The sequence below is a fragment of the Gymnoscopelus microlampas genome, assembly GCF_963454915.1.
Source record: "Gymnoscopelus microlampas genome assembly, chromosome: 6".
Taxonomy (NCBI): Eukaryota; Metazoa; Chordata; class Actinopteri; order Myctophiformes; family Myctophidae; genus Gymnoscopelus; species Gymnoscopelus microlampas.
This window is the reverse complement of record NC_139943.1, coordinates 15,341,681-15,360,429: the sequence shown is the minus strand read 5'-3', so window position 1 is coordinate 15,360,429 and position 18,749 is coordinate 15,341,681. Positions and strand designations below refer to the sequence as shown.

The 18,749-nt window shown below is 41.8% G+C and overlaps 1 protein-coding gene across 1 annotated transcript in view; it reads right to left on the bottom strand.

Annotated features, from left to right (window-relative positions):
* The window catches only part of pik3c2a (phosphatidylinositol-4-phosphate 3-kinase, catalytic subunit type 2 alpha), an 88,688-nt gene that overhangs the window by 49,918 nt on the left and 20,021 nt on the right, over positions 1–18,749 (bottom strand). The window contains exons 3-4 of the mRNA XM_084060958.1: positions 5,793–5,893; positions 3,590–3,750 (exon numbers count right to left, since the gene is read on the bottom strand). Coding sequence (XP_083917084.1) covers positions 3,590–3,750; positions 5,793–5,893 — 262 coding nt within the window. The remainder of the gene's footprint in view (positions 1–3,589; positions 3,751–5,792; positions 5,894–18,749) is intronic.

Sequence of the window (18,749 nt, the reverse complement as noted above, 5' to 3'; positions counted from 1 at the left end):
CCGATCCTATAGGTGGCGGCATGCACATAGTGCTTCCCCAGTGGACACAGACGTCATCAACTATGCGACAATGTTTGTGCTGGTCGCGCATAAATATAGGGTTGCCGCTGGGGAGAGAGTCAGGAGCGCACTGAGCGCACAGCGACGCGAGCGCACAGAAGTCAAGGCACAGACTGCTGTGTTGTTGGCGCGCGTGTTGTTGACAGACAACGGATGCACGCTTATGAGAAACAACACAAATAAAACCTGGTGAAACACTTGTGTGCATTTGCGCAAGATGAGGATACAGGAAACATTCAGTCTAAATGTCCAGTTTGCTAACCTTCACAACAACTACTACTTTTGTATTTGAAACCTTACATTTCTCTAAATATTATAAACTTTCACGACAGCTTAAGTACAAAAATATATAATTTATGAAAAGGCAACTAGCCTATACAGTGAAGTCGGACTGAATGACTGAAACCTTGTATTGTGAATTGTACTTCCATGTACTGTTTCTCATGTCTTACTAAATAAAGTAACGTCTTTTCTTTTTTTACTCTCTTTGTGTGGGGATTATCTGGCACATGTATGTATCTGTTATGAAAGAGAAATTGCATCATGAGTGAAACGGCTATAGTCCTTGGGAAACCATAAACCTACGTAGGCCTACATCTAAATGAGTTATATTTACTTACACATTTCAAATTACAAAGCCTTATAAGCTATATATTTCTGGGATGCATAGTAGCTGAAACTCCACAAGATATCCACAAGATATACTATTATATATATATATATATATATATATATATATATATATATATATATATATTGTTGCTGTCATTATATGGCCATGACACGGCCTCTCTTTCTATCTCGCGCTCTCATTCTATTTCTGTATGTAATGTTTTATATAAATAAATAAATAAGTTTTATATATAAATATTGCGGGTTTTAGCGCATCATCCCGCGGGTTCATTTTATAATTTAATGATGAAATTAACCCGCGGGATCCGGCCATGGTTGAACCCCTGTGGATTGATCTGCGACGTCTTTTTGTTGACTGTTTTTGTCGAGTTTATATACCGTCACCTATTCCAAATAGCGGGCCACTTCCGTCAAACAGTACGCTTGCTTTCACACTGCAGCGTACCGTCTCCGAGGACGCATGATTCGGATCCGAGACTGCCTCCGGAGGTGGTTTCGGGAACGGAACGGGGATCCGTTTCGGGGAACGATACGCAACGTTCACACTACCACAACATCAGCCAAGTGGCCCAGGGTGCGCACCCGGGGCCGTAGTGTGAAACCGCTATAAGTCGCACAGGGCGGCTCTGGGTTGACTTTGTTTAAATCAGTCTGAACACACAGATCTGATCACTTACAAATAACAGTGTGAACAGTCGGCCCTAAAGATCGAATTTGAGAAATAAATCGGATTTGACTGCAGTCTAAACAGGGCCTTAGTCTTCAAACATGAAGGCAGTGATTGGCTGCCAGCCAGCAAGGAGCTTGGCATCAGTGACAGCAGTCCACATCCAATAACAAAACACCTTACTCAATTAAGGCTGTAAGCACTAAGTGAGTAACTTGTAACTTGTGATGGGTAACTGCTCAGCTCATCACAAGTTATATGAACCCAAACAGACATCTCTACATTTTATAATGTGCAGAAAAGACACATAACCAATTTTTAGATTACTAAAATGTTATTAAACTTGGTTGCCTGCTGTACCTATACCCTGTCTAGGGAATATAGATCTGGCAGGGTTATCCACTGTCCCTGCTGTGTCAAATAAGAGGTAACAGGATAGGTGGGCACCAAGGAAGAGTGGGCACCTCAGTGTTAAATTGGCAATTCTTTCCAAAATGTCAAAAAAATAAAATATTTGGAAAATGTTTTGAAGTAAAGTAAAGTACAGATGATTAGAACATGCTTAAACATTTGACAATTAAGGTCTAATATTTCTACAATTGCTACAAATTGCTACAAAACCTGTATATCCAGTCATTTTGGGGCATAAACAAGAAGTTGAAGGATAAAATTAAGTCTAATATTGATGTACCGTGCATGTTCACATCATGCATACTTTACATTACTTTTACATTTTGGATAAAATAGCCAATTTCACATCGAGGTGCCCAGATGTCCCTAGTGCCCACCTATTCTGTATCCAAATAAGAAACAAAAATTCCATTCAGACAATCAATTTAACCGAATCTTAGATTCATCGTTTCACCCCTGAACTCGCCAAACACCTTTTCTTCACCGCTGAAATGCCTCACTGTGCCACAGTTCACCAGCCGCACATTTCTATCACCCTTTAACCCTGGGCAGTGTAGGTGGCATGTCCTACACACTCCGGCTACACAGGAACCCTGCCAACAAGTCCCCTGGCCTAACAGTGGGCAAGGGAACAAGAAACACAGCCTGTCTTCTGCTCGTCTGGGTGAGGGCACAACCTTTATTTGTTCATGAAAAGGAACGTGGTGTGCTTCCCACGACAGAGAAAAGAAAACAGAACAAGAAAAGAGGAGAGAGAGAGAGAGAGAGAGAGAGAGAGAGAGAGAGAGAGAGAGAGAGAGAGAGGGAGGAGGGGTAGAGGAGTAGAAGCTGGCAGCTGTGAATGCTGTTTCCTCCTCCAGAGCCTCCTCGCCTGGCGTTCTTATCTCCAATCTCTGTGGTTCACTCTTAAAGGGGAAGGGTTCCTCGTTCGCTTCCTGCTAGGCTTGCAGGCAGGGCCCAGTGGCTGTTAAGATTGGAATCTGCTCCGTTTCCCCACACTAGTCTGTGCAGTACTGTGTGTGTGTGTGTGTGTGTGTGTGTGTGTGTGTGTGTGTGTGTGTGTGTGTGTGTGTGTGTGTGTGTGTGTGTGTGTGTGTGTGTGTGTGTGTGTGTGTGTGTGTGTGTGTGTGTGTGTGTGTGTGTGTGTGTGTGCTGTGTGAGTGTGCGCTGTGTGCGCTGTGTGTGGGGTGAAGGTTCGGTTATAAAGCCTGCTCTTTGGACAATATAAGCAGTGGAGTGCCATGTCCGTCCCCAGACAGATTTACAGTGCTCTGCCAAAGCAAGTACATTCAAATGGGTAATACACATATTTTTAGGTGCTGGGAATGATCATGACAAGAGTGAGGGGAATTCTATTCTGAATCGTAGAACACAATTACAATAGCAGAGGTGATTTGAGTGTGTGCGGGTTCATAAAGTGCCGATAGAGTACAGAAGTCCTGACGTCACTCACTCGTCCCACGGAAGTTTTTTCTCCATGGAAAATAACATTGGGTCATCTTAGAATCGTCTCATATAAGAATGGTGGTCCAAAAATAAACGAATTGACCCCACGATATTGTCAGGGAGGTGGCTCTGTATCGTTTACGATAGCCAGTCACTCATATTTGATACAGTCTGTTTCTGGCGAACATTTTATTAATTTGGCGGCGGTAGCGTTTTTTTTTTGCCACCAGTTGATGCTTCATATCCATACGTCTCTGGGAATTCAGATTGGGGGGAAAAAAACGTGAACCGGGTAGGATGCGTAAATTACGTCATACTTCGGTACTCTATTCTCCTTTGATGGACATTGGTTTGTTGTTGGCGTTTTCTTACCGTCACAGGTGAAGGTGACAGGCTCCTGGGAGTCTGAGATCTCGATGGACACCTTGACGGACGGGACGTTTTCCCCTCCTCCGTCACGCAGGACGATGACGGGGCTGAGGACGTAGCCGGGGTTGGTGGACACGTCGCCGTGGGGGAACCGAGAGCGGACTCTGGATGTGTACAGAAAGAGCCAGAGATTACACCTTTTATTTGATAAAACCGAACAAAGAGAGGTGACACAAGCTCACAACGTGTCGCATCACAACAAATTATATATGTACGTGCGTTGTGAATAATATATATATATATATACACAAATCGGGGAATATATATATATATATATATATATATATATATATATATATATATGATATTTTTGTTAAAAGAAAAGGTTTTTGTTAAAAAGTTAAATCTCTATCTTCCAATAGTAATGATTGCTGTAGGCTCTAACAATTGCATAAATCCTTTTTTTAAACTTATTTTATCCAATCAGGAGAAAACCTGACAAAGATAATTTATGTAATTTTATAGTGTTCCAGTGTTCAATTTTGTCTGCTTATAACTTTCAATTTCACTTGTTTATCCTGTATGAGTTCTATCAGCTGATTGGATGAAAGAAACCTGAGAAATAATTCTCTGTTACTAAAAACAGCTATTTTAAGAGCCCCCACCACATAAACAAACTCCTCAAAGGACATTCTGTTGAATATGTCATCCTTTAATGTAAGAGACTTTCTGTTAATTACATTATGAAGCCAGGACTATCACCTTTAAAAAGAGTGCTCCAAATATAAGTGCCATTTCAACAGTAAAGCCAAGGGAAGGTTTTGTTGACATAATGTTATACATACATATGTCAGGAATGTTTGACAAAACCACACAAAACAATATGCAAATTAGGAGTTAAACGCGATAGTAAAAAAATTAATTCCTAAAATGCATGAATTCAAATACATTCTAGGGAAAACACACCAAGCTCTACAAATTAGTTCTTGGATGTGATTTCTCAGCTGTTCCTTTAGGAACAACAGGCCAGGAGTGCAGCTTGGCATGAATACAACAAGAACAATGTGTGTTTACTGGGCTTTGGCCTCTTAAAACAAAGTGACACTTTGCTAGAGGTTTGGGATGTGCAGTTACCTTGCAATGAATGATGTAACTCCAAAACATTGGCCAGATATCTTCCATTAGTTGCTCCGTTGATTAAAAGTGTGAAATTCAAATTAGCCTCCCCTTTGACTTGAAATACATGCTCTCAAAGTCACTCATTTAACGCACACACAAACAAGATGGATTCTGACAATGTATAACCTTACAAAACCTGACTGTGCGTGCATGCGTTAGTGCATGCGTGCGTGTGTGCATGCGTTTGTGCATGTGCGTGCGTGTGCCCCTGTGCGTGCATGCGTTCGCGCATGTGTGTGTGCGTGCATGTGTGCGCCTGTGCATGCTGTATATGCCAGCAGTTTGTTGGCAGATGTTTTGAGAGATGATTATGTAGTGAGTCTATTTTTGCAGTCCGTTGCTCAGTTATTTTCTTATGGAACTCAAAGTTCCTTCTCAACAGGGAGCACGTAGACTGTGTGCTGCAGACAGACAGCAAACTAGCCAGGCAAAGAGGCGGACAGACAGACAGATGCTATAGACCACTGGTTCCCAAACCTTTTAGCTCGAGACCCAAAAGAGAAATTCTCCCCAGGACCCAAACTAGTGAAAATAGCAGATCTACAAGCTAGCTTGTAGATCGGCTATTATCACTACTCCTTTAAACATTTGTTTTCTAATTCATGGAATTTCTTTGTTTTTGATAGATTCTTACATTTTTTTAAAACATGTTTGGAAAAAATAATTAAAAACAAAATATATAGGAAACAAACAAAAAAAAAGATTATTATTATTATTATATAAAAGATATTTATTTACTCGTCACCCATAAAAATGTGTCTGCGACCCACAAATGGGCCCCGACACACTGTTTGGGAAACAGTGCTGTAGAGACAAACAGAGATGCAAGGAGGCAGACAGACAGACAGACAGACAGACAGACGGACAGAGGCCTGTTTGTGGGTGTTGGTATTGTTCTAGCCATGAGATAAAGTCCCTGAGCACGGCTACATCACCACTCCACCCAAACCCATTATATAATACCACATTACTTATGTATTATTGATTTGTCAAATGCAGCAACAGGGTGCGTTTGAATGTGTCTTACGTGGTTGAGATGTGCTGACAGAAGGCAACTGCCTCCAGATTCTGAGCGTCTGACTCTTCCAGAGTGGAGTTCTTCACCAAACCTCGACTACGAACCTTATCCTGAAACAACACACACACACACACACACACACAGTCGACATGGACACAAATACAAAGAGACAGACCCACAAACATACACACAGACAAAGAAACACAGAATGTAATTTAACTACAAATATAGAGTGACTAGTAAAGAGATATACATTAAAATGTAGAATGTAAGTGTGTGTGTGTGTGTGTGTGTGTGTGTGTGTGTGTGTGTGTGTGTGTGTGTGTGTGTGTGTGTGTGTGTGTGTGTGTGTGTGTGTGTGTGTGTGTGTGTGTGTGTGTGTGTGTGTGTGTGTGTGTGTGTGTGTGTGTGTGTGTGTGAGAGTGCGCGTTGACCTCTCCCCCAGGACTCGAGTAGGAGTATCCTACTCGTGTTATTTTTCTATCCACTCTACTCAAGTCCTTCCAACTGTAAAAATGAGTTACAGAGGAAAAACACAGAGGCCAACCGGGTAATCACAGGAGATAAAAATGTCTTAAAAGTGTATTGAAGGTGCTTCTAGGATCAGCGGGAATGTAGACCTAAGGGACATTAAAAAATACAATGGAGAATGATAGTTATATTTATAGTGCTCAGTGTGAATGGCCCTTTAAAAAGGAAGAGGAGATCCAAGCACTCAAAAAATGTGAAGAAGAGGAAGTAAAGTTAAAACAAATTTTCTATTCTATTCTATAAAAATGGCAACATGTTTCGACCTGTTAAGGTCTTCATCAGGGCGAGAACTGAGTTGTTTACTACACAGCTTTGCTGAATACTCAACTCTGTTTGATAAATTAAAGCATTATTATGCAGTCTGTTAATTCTGGGGGGAAAAAACTGATGTTCTCTCTTTGTTTACGTTGCTGTGGATACAGTTCTAAAGAAGGTAGATCACACACACACACACACACACACACACACACACACACACACACACACACACACACACACACACACACACACACACACACACACACACACACACACACACACACACACACACACACAATACCCAGACAGCACCCTGAGGGATTGCCATGATAAATTCCTGGAGGCCCGTTAGCTGCCAGAGGGACAGTCCTTCTTCTATACCATACTGTCTGTCTGACTATCTGTCTGCCAGCCAGCCTTCTTGCCTGTCTGCCTGCTTGCCATGGCCAGGAATCTAATGCATTTCCCACAGCCTGCCTTTCTGTCAGCCTGCCTGTCTATCTGTCTGCCAACCTGCCTGCCTGCCTGCCAGGGCCAGGAATGTAATGCATTTCCAACTGGCTGCCTGTCTGTCAGCCTGCATGTCTGTCTGCCACGCAGCCTACCTGCCTGCCTGCATGTCTGTCTGCCAGGCAGCCTGCCTGCCTGCCTGCCTGCCTGCCTGTATGTCTGTCTGTCTGTCTGCATGTCTGTCTGCCAGGCAGCATGCCTGTCTGTCTGTCTGCCAGGGCCAGGAATGTAATGCATTTCCTCTGGCTTGCATAGGATATGAGAAGTGAAAGGGCCCAGCCTAGCTTGTCCTGCGTTCCTGCTAAAGTCTGTAAAAGTGCTCAGTCATGGCTCAGAATGGCTCGGAATTCTGAATATGACATCATCACCGCTTCCCGGCCAGAGAAGAGCGAACCAGTTGGCCTCAGAATATCTCGAAAGGAGGGGAAGGATGAAGAGAAAGAGAGAGAGAGACGGAGAGAGGCAGATACAAAGCAACGGACGCAGAAATGTGTGGAATGCTGTTAATTGAATGTTTAATCGTCCCCCAGGACCCGGAGCATGGAGGCCTGAAGCAGACACACAGCTGACTTCAGTTGTGCCATGACAGCACTCTGCATTTTTTTGCAGCGTGACCTTTTTGCTAAAGGTAGCTCTCCACCAAACAGACTACTACAGATTACTACAGACTGGCAGTCGAATGAAGTCGGGAGATCAGTCGGTTGGAAGGTGTGAAAAAAAGTTGCTGAATGTACCTGAGAGCCAACAGCCCTACGCCGACAGACGGCTGCTATGGTGCTAAAAATGGCCTATGGCTTGACGTCTTTTCAACGACAAGCCTGCTGCTATCCGACGGGCTAAAGAGGACCAAGCTTGCTTCCCTACAACTTGCTTCCCTACAACTTGCAACCCAACACGACAGCGTACTCAGCGCCCAATCAACAGCAGATTTTCGTCAACAGACACTTTCCAACACTAGAAAGGAACACGAGAGCTACCTTTACACCTTACGATCGAGTTGAGTACAAAAAAGAAACTGAAAAGAAATTGCAGCAGGTTAAGGTAAACCTGTAACAGCTGAGACAATTGATTGAAAACACCTAATACAGCATAAGTATGATAATATACAGTACATGACTTTAAATAACATATGTACGTGTATGCAAAGACACACTTTGACACCCACACTACAATTTGACAGTGAAAGCTCACTGTGATCACCTCTGTGTCTTTGAAGTGGCCGTATTTATGCAAACCGGATTCCACTGTCATTTGAACATTATGCTAAAATAAATTACCACAATTTCCTTTCCGCTGACAGAACAGAGCAGTGTGCCTAGAACTCAAACAACAACACCTGCTATGAACGCAGCTTAAAATCAACTACATTGTTTTAATACCTTTCAGAGAGACACATTTTGTTGTATTTTCTCTTCACAGTAGGGCTGTACCTACTGTTCATTTTAGAGGCATTAAAACGGTCTTAAAAGTCATTAAATTGTCACTTATGCAATGTGCAGATACCCTGTATACACTACGCTATATGTTGGCTTGTTTACTGTTGAGTGAAAAAATACACATTAGGCTAATCATCTGGGGACCCCCCAAAGTAATTTGGGGACACCGTCCGACACCCAGTTTGGGAACCACTGCCCTAGGAAGTTTTCCAGGCAAGTCAGCCGGGAGGAGGCCACAGGGTGGAGGGATTAATTACAGTACAAGGATATCAGGATCCCCCAGTTAGAGCTGGCCAGGGAAAGGGAAGTCTGGGCCACCCTACTGGAACTACCTCCGTGATGACCCAACTTTGGATAAGGCGGTGAAGACGGGTGGAAGGTTCGGTCTTAGTCGACCAAGCTCTGAGAGCTCTGAGAGTAACTCTGAGAGGGTACAAATGGAACCAAATGGACCCGTACACTGTCAGAGTTAAATTAACATTAACTTTACAATATAAATTGGGGTCCCAGAGATAGATAAAATTCCGTAGCCCTAATGCATGTCAAACTGGGGGTGCATGAAATTAAAATGGTTGAGAATCACTGCTAGAGCCGTAAAAATCTTCTCTAATTCCTATAACTATTAGTCGACTAAGACTTTCTTTAAATCGTATCTGGTCTGAGTAACGGTCCATACAGAAGGTGATCATTAATTCAGTACGGTTTGTAAATCTGAACAGCAGATGTTATTGGCACAATCCAAGCAGGAAAAAAGGTGGATTATTATTCATTCCCATTCCCACAGTACAGTAATGTTAAAAGAATCCACAGAAAATCAGTCACTTTTTGCCAGCCCAATGTTGGAATGACATTTGGTTCCAAAAGAATCCCAAAATTGGTTGGAATCAAATGCAGTATTTCACTTTAAACAGATGCTAGGCTATGGACGGTTAAGTATGTTTATGTGCTACACTAGTGCCCTACTTCATATCATACTACAGCCTCGCACAAAAGCATCAAAAGTAGCAGATCCACAAGCTCGAAACGTGGCGCGAAGCAATGCCTTTTGAGCTTGTAGATCTTCTACTTTTGCTGTTTTTTTTATTTGAATCCTGAAAAGTAACAGTTTGGGATATATGAGGTTTCCACCCCGACAGAGACCTATACTAGGCTATGGATGATTAAGTACAGTATGTCTATGTACTACTGTACACTATGGCCTGCAGTATGAACTGCATTTTTTTTTACTTTACTTAAGTAAATTCACATTAATTATTCAAACTTCAAGCACATCCCTGAGCTGTGTATGTATGTATGTTTGCGTGCATGCAGTCGCCACAGTCACGAGTGCACGCTTGCACAAGCTTGCTCCGTGTTTAGCACTTGAAAATAAAATCCCAAGTTCAAAGCATCCAAAAATATCGATGGTCCAGCAGCTCCGACCTGCAGTCGAACCCAAAAAGAACAGAAAAGGAGCCAGTCCTGCAGAAAGTGCAACCCTCAGCAACCACTGCTGCTGCTGCTAGAACTAATGACTGCAGAGCCACTCACACGTCTTACAGCAGTAGTTTTCGTGTCAAGGACCCCCAAATTGACATGTACTGTATTAGGCCGCGGAACCCCATCTGAAAATGTTTGTGCCAGGGACCGCCCAGAAGAGAAGATTTGTGTTAAAAAAAATATATATATTCAATATTTAACACTTTCAAGATTTTTTTTCAAAATTAGCAGATGTACAAGCTCGCAGCGCGGCAAAAAGTGTCGCCCTGTGAGCTTGTAGGTCTGCTATTTTCTGAATAAGCAACGTATAAAATATGGATGAAGTGGTCGATGACGGGGAATCCAATTACTGTATATGAATATAGGTTGAAAATGGGCGACGTCGACCTTTAAGTAAAATACCGGAGTACTTGTTCCACTGTGCAGCAGAGCCGCTGACATGTCTTCTAACAGCCATCATCATTCTCCACAGGCCTGTGTTGTCTCAACTTGTCATGTGTTGAAACCTGTCCGATGGTATGAGGCCCCTATGACGGTTCCTCCCTGTCTGTCTGTCTCTCTGTCTCTGTGATATTTGGAACACTATGTTTTGAGACCTTTCATCTGGTTAACCATAATCCTTCACTGACCTCTAACCAATACCTGCCTAACCTTAACCCATTAAGACCTGAGGCCGATTCTAAAAATGTTTTCTAAATCCAAAAAGTTTTTGGAAAAAAAATATATAATAAAAAAAAATGTCACGATTTTTCAAAAATAGCTTGTATATCTGCTATTTTTGAATAGCCAAATGAATCTAAAATGACACAGACGCGTCCCCGGTCTCAATGGGTTAATTCTAACCTCAAGACTAACCCCTAACCCTAAGAACAGCCCCCTTGGGAAGTGAGGATTTCACAAAACAACAAAGCACATTTTTTCGGGATTCTCTTCAGGTTTATGTCCTTGTACATAGTGCATAGGGACGACTGCAGCACGCACACACATAAGCCTGAAAGAAAAAAGATACAGACTAATATGGAATAATGAAAATGGGGGCACACTACTAGCCGAATAGATCAGTGGTTCCCAATGGAACCGTGAGACAAGTCCAGGTGTGCCTTGGGATTTTGTGACAACCACACATGCAATATATATATATATCGTTGCCGTCGGGCATAATAAACCTCCTAAGTAGCAGATCCACACGCTCGAAGCGACGCGTTTTGAGCTTGTAGATCTGCTACTTTCGCTGTTTTTGAATTTGAATCCTGGAAAGTATCAGTTTTGGACATATGAGGTTTCCAGCTGACAGACGATAATTATATACAACAATACAAGTTATGAATATTTTCTTACATTTACTATATCAGTTCTTTGTGAGCACTCATTTCCCAATAAAGAGGGCAAATTCTAAACTCTAAAAATATATTTTAACCACTTTCAATCTGGCATCCCTACGTTGGGCATGTCATTGGATGATTTATTTTATTTCACAACTTTTCAAAAGAATAAAATAGGCTAAAATCTACAAGCTCGCGACACATTGTGAACTTGTAGACCTGCTATTTTTGCTATGAATATAGGCGTGCCTTGAGATTTTGACTTGTTCTTCATCGGTGTGCCTTGGGGACAAAAACTTTGAAAACCACTGAACTAGATACAGTACAATCATCCTCGGTTCGATTCTGGCTGTTTTGCATGTTCTCCTCCCTCTCTGCCCTCGGTTTCCTGTCTCTATTCAAACCCTAAGCAAAATCTGACTAAAAAGGATGAAAATGGAAAAGAAAAGAGGGTAAAAATAGCAAGCCCCAAAAACCTCACTGAAAGATGTTACGGAACATATGTTTTTTCAAAAGGCTCAAACCCTTCATGCACTTCTGAGTCTTGGCGAATCAGATGCCTGTTTGGTCAACTGTTTATTTAGTAGAGTAGACAGGGAACCACTTGAACCCAGCCTCCATATTCTGGGAGGGGGAATATTAGCCAAAAATAACAGATCTACAAGTTCACAACGCGTCACGTGTTGTGACTTTGTAGATCTGATATTTTTGGCAATGAGATTTTGTGTAGACAGAAAAAAAAGAGGGGCAAGTACAGTTGTAACTTCTGTTTTTACAAAGAATGGAGGATATAAGTGGTTAATATACAAGTCTGACAAAACACCTGCATCTCACAACAAGAGAGACGAGAAGATCAGGGAATCGGGGGGGGGGGGGGGGGGGGGTGGGATTGGTTGAATCAAAACACAAACATTCACACAACACACACACACACACACACAGGTCACACAAATACACAATATACACATGAACCCTTGACATGCAAAAACATGCAAAGATACTTGTGCACTTACACACACATAAATAAAAATACACATACACAAACATGGAGCACAAAACACACACACACACAGATATACAAATACACATGAACCCCCGACACACAAACAACACTCACTGCTCTCACTCACACACTTAAATGAAAACACACACAGATGTGCACACACACAAGGAGATCAAGCAGACTGACCAATACTCCAAACCCCCCACAGCTATCCCCCCTTGTGGGAACATTGTCATATGATTCACATCTCTCCTTTTCTTTCTGTCTCATGATCATGCTGTGTTCTCGTGTCATATATAGGGATGGGTATCGATTGGGTTTTATCCGATATCGGTGTTAAACCAGTATTTTTTAAACCTTGCCGGGGCCTAAACAGTGCCAGAACCAACACTTTTGAATACTAAAACAGTAAAAAAAATCCTTTTTCTTTTTACGTGACAGAAAAGCAGTGGATGTTGACATGACAGTCTTTGAAACAGCGATGTTTACCGAGAGCCGTGTGTCTGTCTGTGTGAATACAAGAACGCTCTCCCCAAAACACGCTCGTCCCGGGTCAAATCCGGCAAACTCGGACTGGTCGCCATCAGGTATTCCTATAAACCTCAGTAAAAATGGGGGCGAGTGTGTTTTGTGTAGCCACTGAGTCGCTCGCGCATGCACAGTGATGCAAGCCTCTCGGCTATTTAATGAAGCTAAAACACATTCCACGAATCCACGTTCATAACATGACAGAAAACAGTGGACATTGTTACAGTCTTTGACACACCGATGCTTATGTTTACCCAAAGCCATGGGTCTGTGTGTAGTATACGTTGAGCAGAGCGTGCACGTGTGTTAAATTCTCACCCTGCAAATTACCAGTGATCCATGGAGAACAGGCCTATTTTGGATGCACTGACAATAATTTTGGGCAGAAACCCAAATCAGAGAGCATTCTAAACCGGTTTAGACATTCCGTCATGCTGTCATTTATTTTAGTAAACAAAGCTTTGCATATACAGTACTTTAGTTGGGTCACACAGCTGGGTCAGTGAGATCTGCTATCTTTGTCCAGGCCTGCTTTACATCTGAGGACCCAGCTGTGCTGAGAACCTATCAACTTCCCCTTTCAAACAGGAAGTCACTGACTTCTGGTCTCTCTGACATTATGTATATGTGAATAACATCTCTCATCAAGAAAACAAAGAGATTAAAGAGAATACATTGACACGTATGCTTGTTATAGCTCTTTATCTATTCCTTCTATTTTAGTGACAAGATCTTTTAAATCACTTCATTAAACCCACTTTTTATTGTAAAGCTTAGTTTAGTTTTTCCATCCTAGTCTGTTTGTAGTTAAGCAGTCTCATTTAATATTGAATTTATGTGCTCTATTTTATATTTGTATTATCATAAAGTATTATGCTAGAACAAATACATTTTAAATGAATTGGAAAATGTATAGGCAGGAGGTTCAGTAAAGCGACTGGCTGCTTACTCTCCATATTTGGAGGGCACATGCCCATCCTTGCCCCCAATTGAGAGTTACATGTGGAACATCATAATAGTTTTTTTTTGTTGCACTTTCAACATGGTGTCCCTATTTTATGCACGCTATTATAGACAAATATAAAAATAAAAATACATATTTTTTACAATTTTCTTATTTAAAAATCAGAAAAGCAGTTTTGGGGAAACACGTCGAATGATGGTTATGTAAAATCGCCCAGCTCTACGTAAAATACAAGCAAGGTTGGCATCGTCAACGGTAGCAGACATCCATTCCACATTGGTGTCAAACTGTTAAGTGTACTAAAAACACAACTGTTCATTTTGAAAGAACCTGCTGGCCCAAACTATGTCTTCTCACTCTCATCGACTGAATAAAGCCTCAATTGAATCAATCCTTTTCACGTTTTGCTTGGAAATAAACTCGGTGAAAGTTACAAAAAACTATTTTTCCAGCAATTACATTCTGGCATCCTTAAAGCCCAGATGACCTGGACGCTTCCTCACTACATTTCCCACAATGCCTTTTGCTCTTTACTACCAATACACAAGGTGAAGGGTCGGGAGACGGAGGGAAGTGCTTGCCCAGTGAGTCACAGTGTTAACGGGAATCTGTGATGGCATCGATGCATTGCCACATCCTCCCTAAAACCGCAGAGCGTATAGAGGAATGAGATTCACACGCAGATTAACTGCGGGGCAAGAACACAGAGCTATAATGGAAGAGTAATTAGAGGATAATTGCAGCTAATGGGGCAACATTTGGAGCAGAACGACGACGTGGAGGTGTTAAAAGAAAGAGAGATTAAAACACTGTGCAATGTAACATTTGGATCTATATCTTTTAACCACATGAACCCTAGCGTCCCTATTCTGGGGGCGAACATTCGGCGAAAATAATACATCTACAAGCTCACAACGTGTCACAAACGCGACACGTTGTGAGCTTGTAGATCGGCTATTTTCGACAAAGAGATTTGATGTAGAGGGGGAAAAGGACACGTTCACATGATATCAGTTCATATCAATACATATAGTATGTGTTGTACTATATTTAACACATTTCAGTCGTTTTAGTTCGATTGCTGTGACAAGCATACACAGCTCTGTTTTAACGTGTGACTGTGTGTGTGTGTGTGTGTGTGTGTGTGTGTGTGTGTGTGTGTGTGTGTGTGTGTGTGTGTGTGTGTGTGTGTGTGTGTGTGTGTGTGTGTGTGTGTGTGTGTGTGTGTGTGCGCGCGCTTGTGCCAGTTATTCTGGAGTAGAGAGGACAGGAGCATTCTCTGGGTTATATAACGGTTGGTGGAGTGCAGAAGGGTATTTACAGCCTTACAGTACTGGGTTAAAGGACTTATATCAGCAGGATTTAGAAAAACTTGTCCATGCCATGCATTCATCTTCAGTAGACTTGACTACTGTAACGGTGTGTTTACAGAACTCCCTAAAAAAAAAAATCAATCAAACGACTGCACTGCAGTTGATTCACAATGCTGCTGCTCGAGTCCTTACTAATAAACAATAAAGTGGAGCATATCACTCCAGTTCTTAAATCCTTACACTGGCTCCCTGTGTGTCAAAGAACTGATTTCAAAATACTACTGTTGTTCTATAAAGCATTGAATGGTTTAGGGCCAAAATACATTTCTGATCTTGTGCGACATCATGAACCATCCAGATCTCCTCAGGTCATCTGGGAAAAGGTCTGCTTTCTGTCTCTAAAACCAAAAATAAACGTGGGGAAGCAGCATTTTGTTTTTATGCGCCGGCACATATCTGGAACAAACTCCCAGAAAACTGCAGGTCTGCTGCCACTCTTATTTCTTTTAAAGACCTTTCTGTTTGCCGCTGCATTTGATTGAGTTACTTTTCTTTTTTTCCCCCCGTTCTACTCTGCATTGTAACTGTATCTGCCATGTTTTACTTCTTTTGTTTTATGCATCCTAAATGTCACTGTATAATGTAAAGCACATTAAATGGCCTTGTTGTTGAAATGTGCGATACAAATTAAAGCGGCCTTGCCTTGCTGTACGTTAGTAGCAGGATCACAGAGTTCAATTTGTTTTTTGAGAGTAGGGGGTGACGTGTTGTTGTCATGTCCTGGTGGGGGACGTGCCTGTCATGTCCTGGTATGTGTGTTAGGAGGCGGGTCGGCTGAGTTCTGAACATATTTGGGTTTGTTGCCAAAGGGTAGATGAAAGCAAGCGTAGCATACTACAGTACAACAGAACATTTCAGTAAGCAAGTCTGGTAGTGACAAAAGCTTTACAGTACGAGGAGTAGAGTTGAGGATCCACGACGTAGAGGAAGCATTTGGATTTGATAAAACAACAAGGCTCGAGTCTCTGAGACAGATGAATCTTTTGACCCATTCAATCCGGGAACGCATCCGTGTCATTTTAGATTTCTTTGGCTATTCAAACAAATAGCAGATATACAAGCTCGAGCTTGTATATCTGCTATTTGTTTGAATCTTTGAATATATATTTTTTTAAGCAAACATTTTGGATAACTCAAATCTTTGCTTCTGGGGATTCTACAAGTGTCTTTTAAATCCTATAATAGTAGTTCTCAAACTTTTTCATGTCAAGGGACCCCCAAAAAATAGGCATTTGGCCGCGGACCCCCATCTGAGCAAACATTTGAGTTAAAATGTTAGCTTTAAAAAAAATACATACATATATTCAAAGATTCGCAAAAATCTTTCACGATTTAAAAAAAATACTAGATCTACAAGCTCATAGCACGGCACATGAGCTTGTATATCTGCTATTTTTGAAAAGCCAAAGTAATAAAATAAAATAATGGTTAAAGTGGTTACACAGATGGGTTCCCGGTTTTAATGGGTTAATGAATCTGCTCCACACTTTAAAATGTTTAAACTGAAGGCTCATTTATGTTCCTCTACAACAGGGGTCTTCAAAAATGTTCAGCCCAAGGACCCCTTAGCTGAGAGACAGATGAAGCAGGGACCCCGCACTACATATCGTATAAACTATTAGTAAACTCAACCTTTCACTCTGTACTTGGTCTGCTCTTTTTTCCCTCTACAACAAACATCTTTGCCGAACATAGCCGATCTACAAGCTCACAACACCTCGCTTGTAGATCTGTAACTTTTTGCTAAAGTTCTCCTCAGAATAGGGATGCTAGGGTTCAAATGGATCATGGTTCATCACACAAAGATTTGGCAGCCCCCCTGTAGTAACTCTGAGGACCCCCTAGGGGTCCCAGACCCCCTGTTGAAGACCTCTGCTCTACAAGGCTGTATCACGAGTCACGACCAAGTGCACTTACAGTAAAAGCTGTAAAAGCTTTTACTGTAAGTGCTGTAAAAGCTGTACAGATTTTTTGCATAGAGAAATAGTTTCCCCACTTCATCCACAAACAATTTACACAGAAGATTTGAAAACGTATTTGCAAGGATTTGGATTGATTTGCATTTAGGTTCAATCCATGCTCTATGTACAGTACAAAACAAAAACTAGACGCGTCGCAATTCCGGGGAAATTGCAGAGTGTGGTTGCGCCGACGCCGGTCGCGGGTCGCGGCCGCCGGGACTCGAGGAATACGCCGGGAGGAATAACGTCGGAGGCTGCGCCAATTACATTGTGTCGTCACTCCTGAGATCGCTTGCGTTTCATTTTGAGAGGATCGATCCCCCCAAATAAGGTTTTTGCATCAAACGGTTAAATTTTGAGCATTCCAGGCGCCCCCTATGGATCAAAGTAGAAATGCTTTTGGGGATTGGTTTAGTATACCACCCTCGACATGTGATTCAAATTTGGGATTGACCGGACGTTTCGTTCGTGATTTATGGCATTTTTGGTCAAACGGGCCCCTCCCGCTAACTTTGGAAGCCATTTACGGACGGACGGTACGGACTATCAAAATTCCGCTTGGATAGGTTTATCGCATGGGTCCATAGATCACGTGTACCGATTTGTGTGAGATTTGGAAAAAAAATTGAAGGAAAAGGAGCAAAAAGTGTGTTTTGAAGAAAATTCAAAATGGCGGAAAATCTATCCTGACGGAAATGGGCGTGGCCTATATGGGAAGATGCGTCGTGAGCCAAGGAATCCAGGGAAAAAGTTTGATTTTTTTTGATTTTACGACCTACGGTTCAAGAGTTACAGGCCAAAAGGTAAAGTGGGCTGTTATAGCGCCACCATGTGGCCGACTGGTGTGATTCTTTTCATAATAATTTCGCAAAAAACTATTAACCTCCCCTCCAAATCTTGTAACTGTAGCCCTTACGGTTTCCGAGAAAAAAATACTTGAATGGGAGTTTTTGCAATTCCCATTAAAGTGGATGGGGAAATTTAATGCAGAAATAAATCAATATCAAAAAATCTATCCTGACGCAAATGGGCGTGGCCTATATGGGGAGATGCGTAGTGACCCAAGGAATCCAGGTGAAAAGAAATTTTGATTTTAGGACCTACGGTTCAAGAGTTACGGGCCAAAACGTAAAGGGGGCTGTTATAGCGCCACCATGAGGCCGAATGGTGTGATATTTTTTTCAATAATTTCGGACAATATTATGAATTATCCCTCCAAATCTGATAACTCTAGCTCTTACGGTTTCTGAGAAAAAAATACTTCAACTTGAGTTTGGTCACTTTTCCATGAAAGTGGATGGGGACATTTAATGGCACTAATAAATTAATATCAATTAAAGTATTCAACCAATCTCTTAGCAAAATACAAGCGCACGATTCCCGTTCAAGACGGTCATTTTGATATATGGCACAACATTAGGGTATAAAAACTGTGGGAGGAGATGCGGTTCGAAAATTGTTAATCTATAAATAAATAAAGTGTATAGAGTACTATAGTCTGGTTGCCCTGTTGGGCAACCACACTAATAAATATTGTGTTAATGCAGGCAATAGTTCTCTAGTTGGAGAAAAACAAAGCTGTTTTTAACCAAGTAATAATT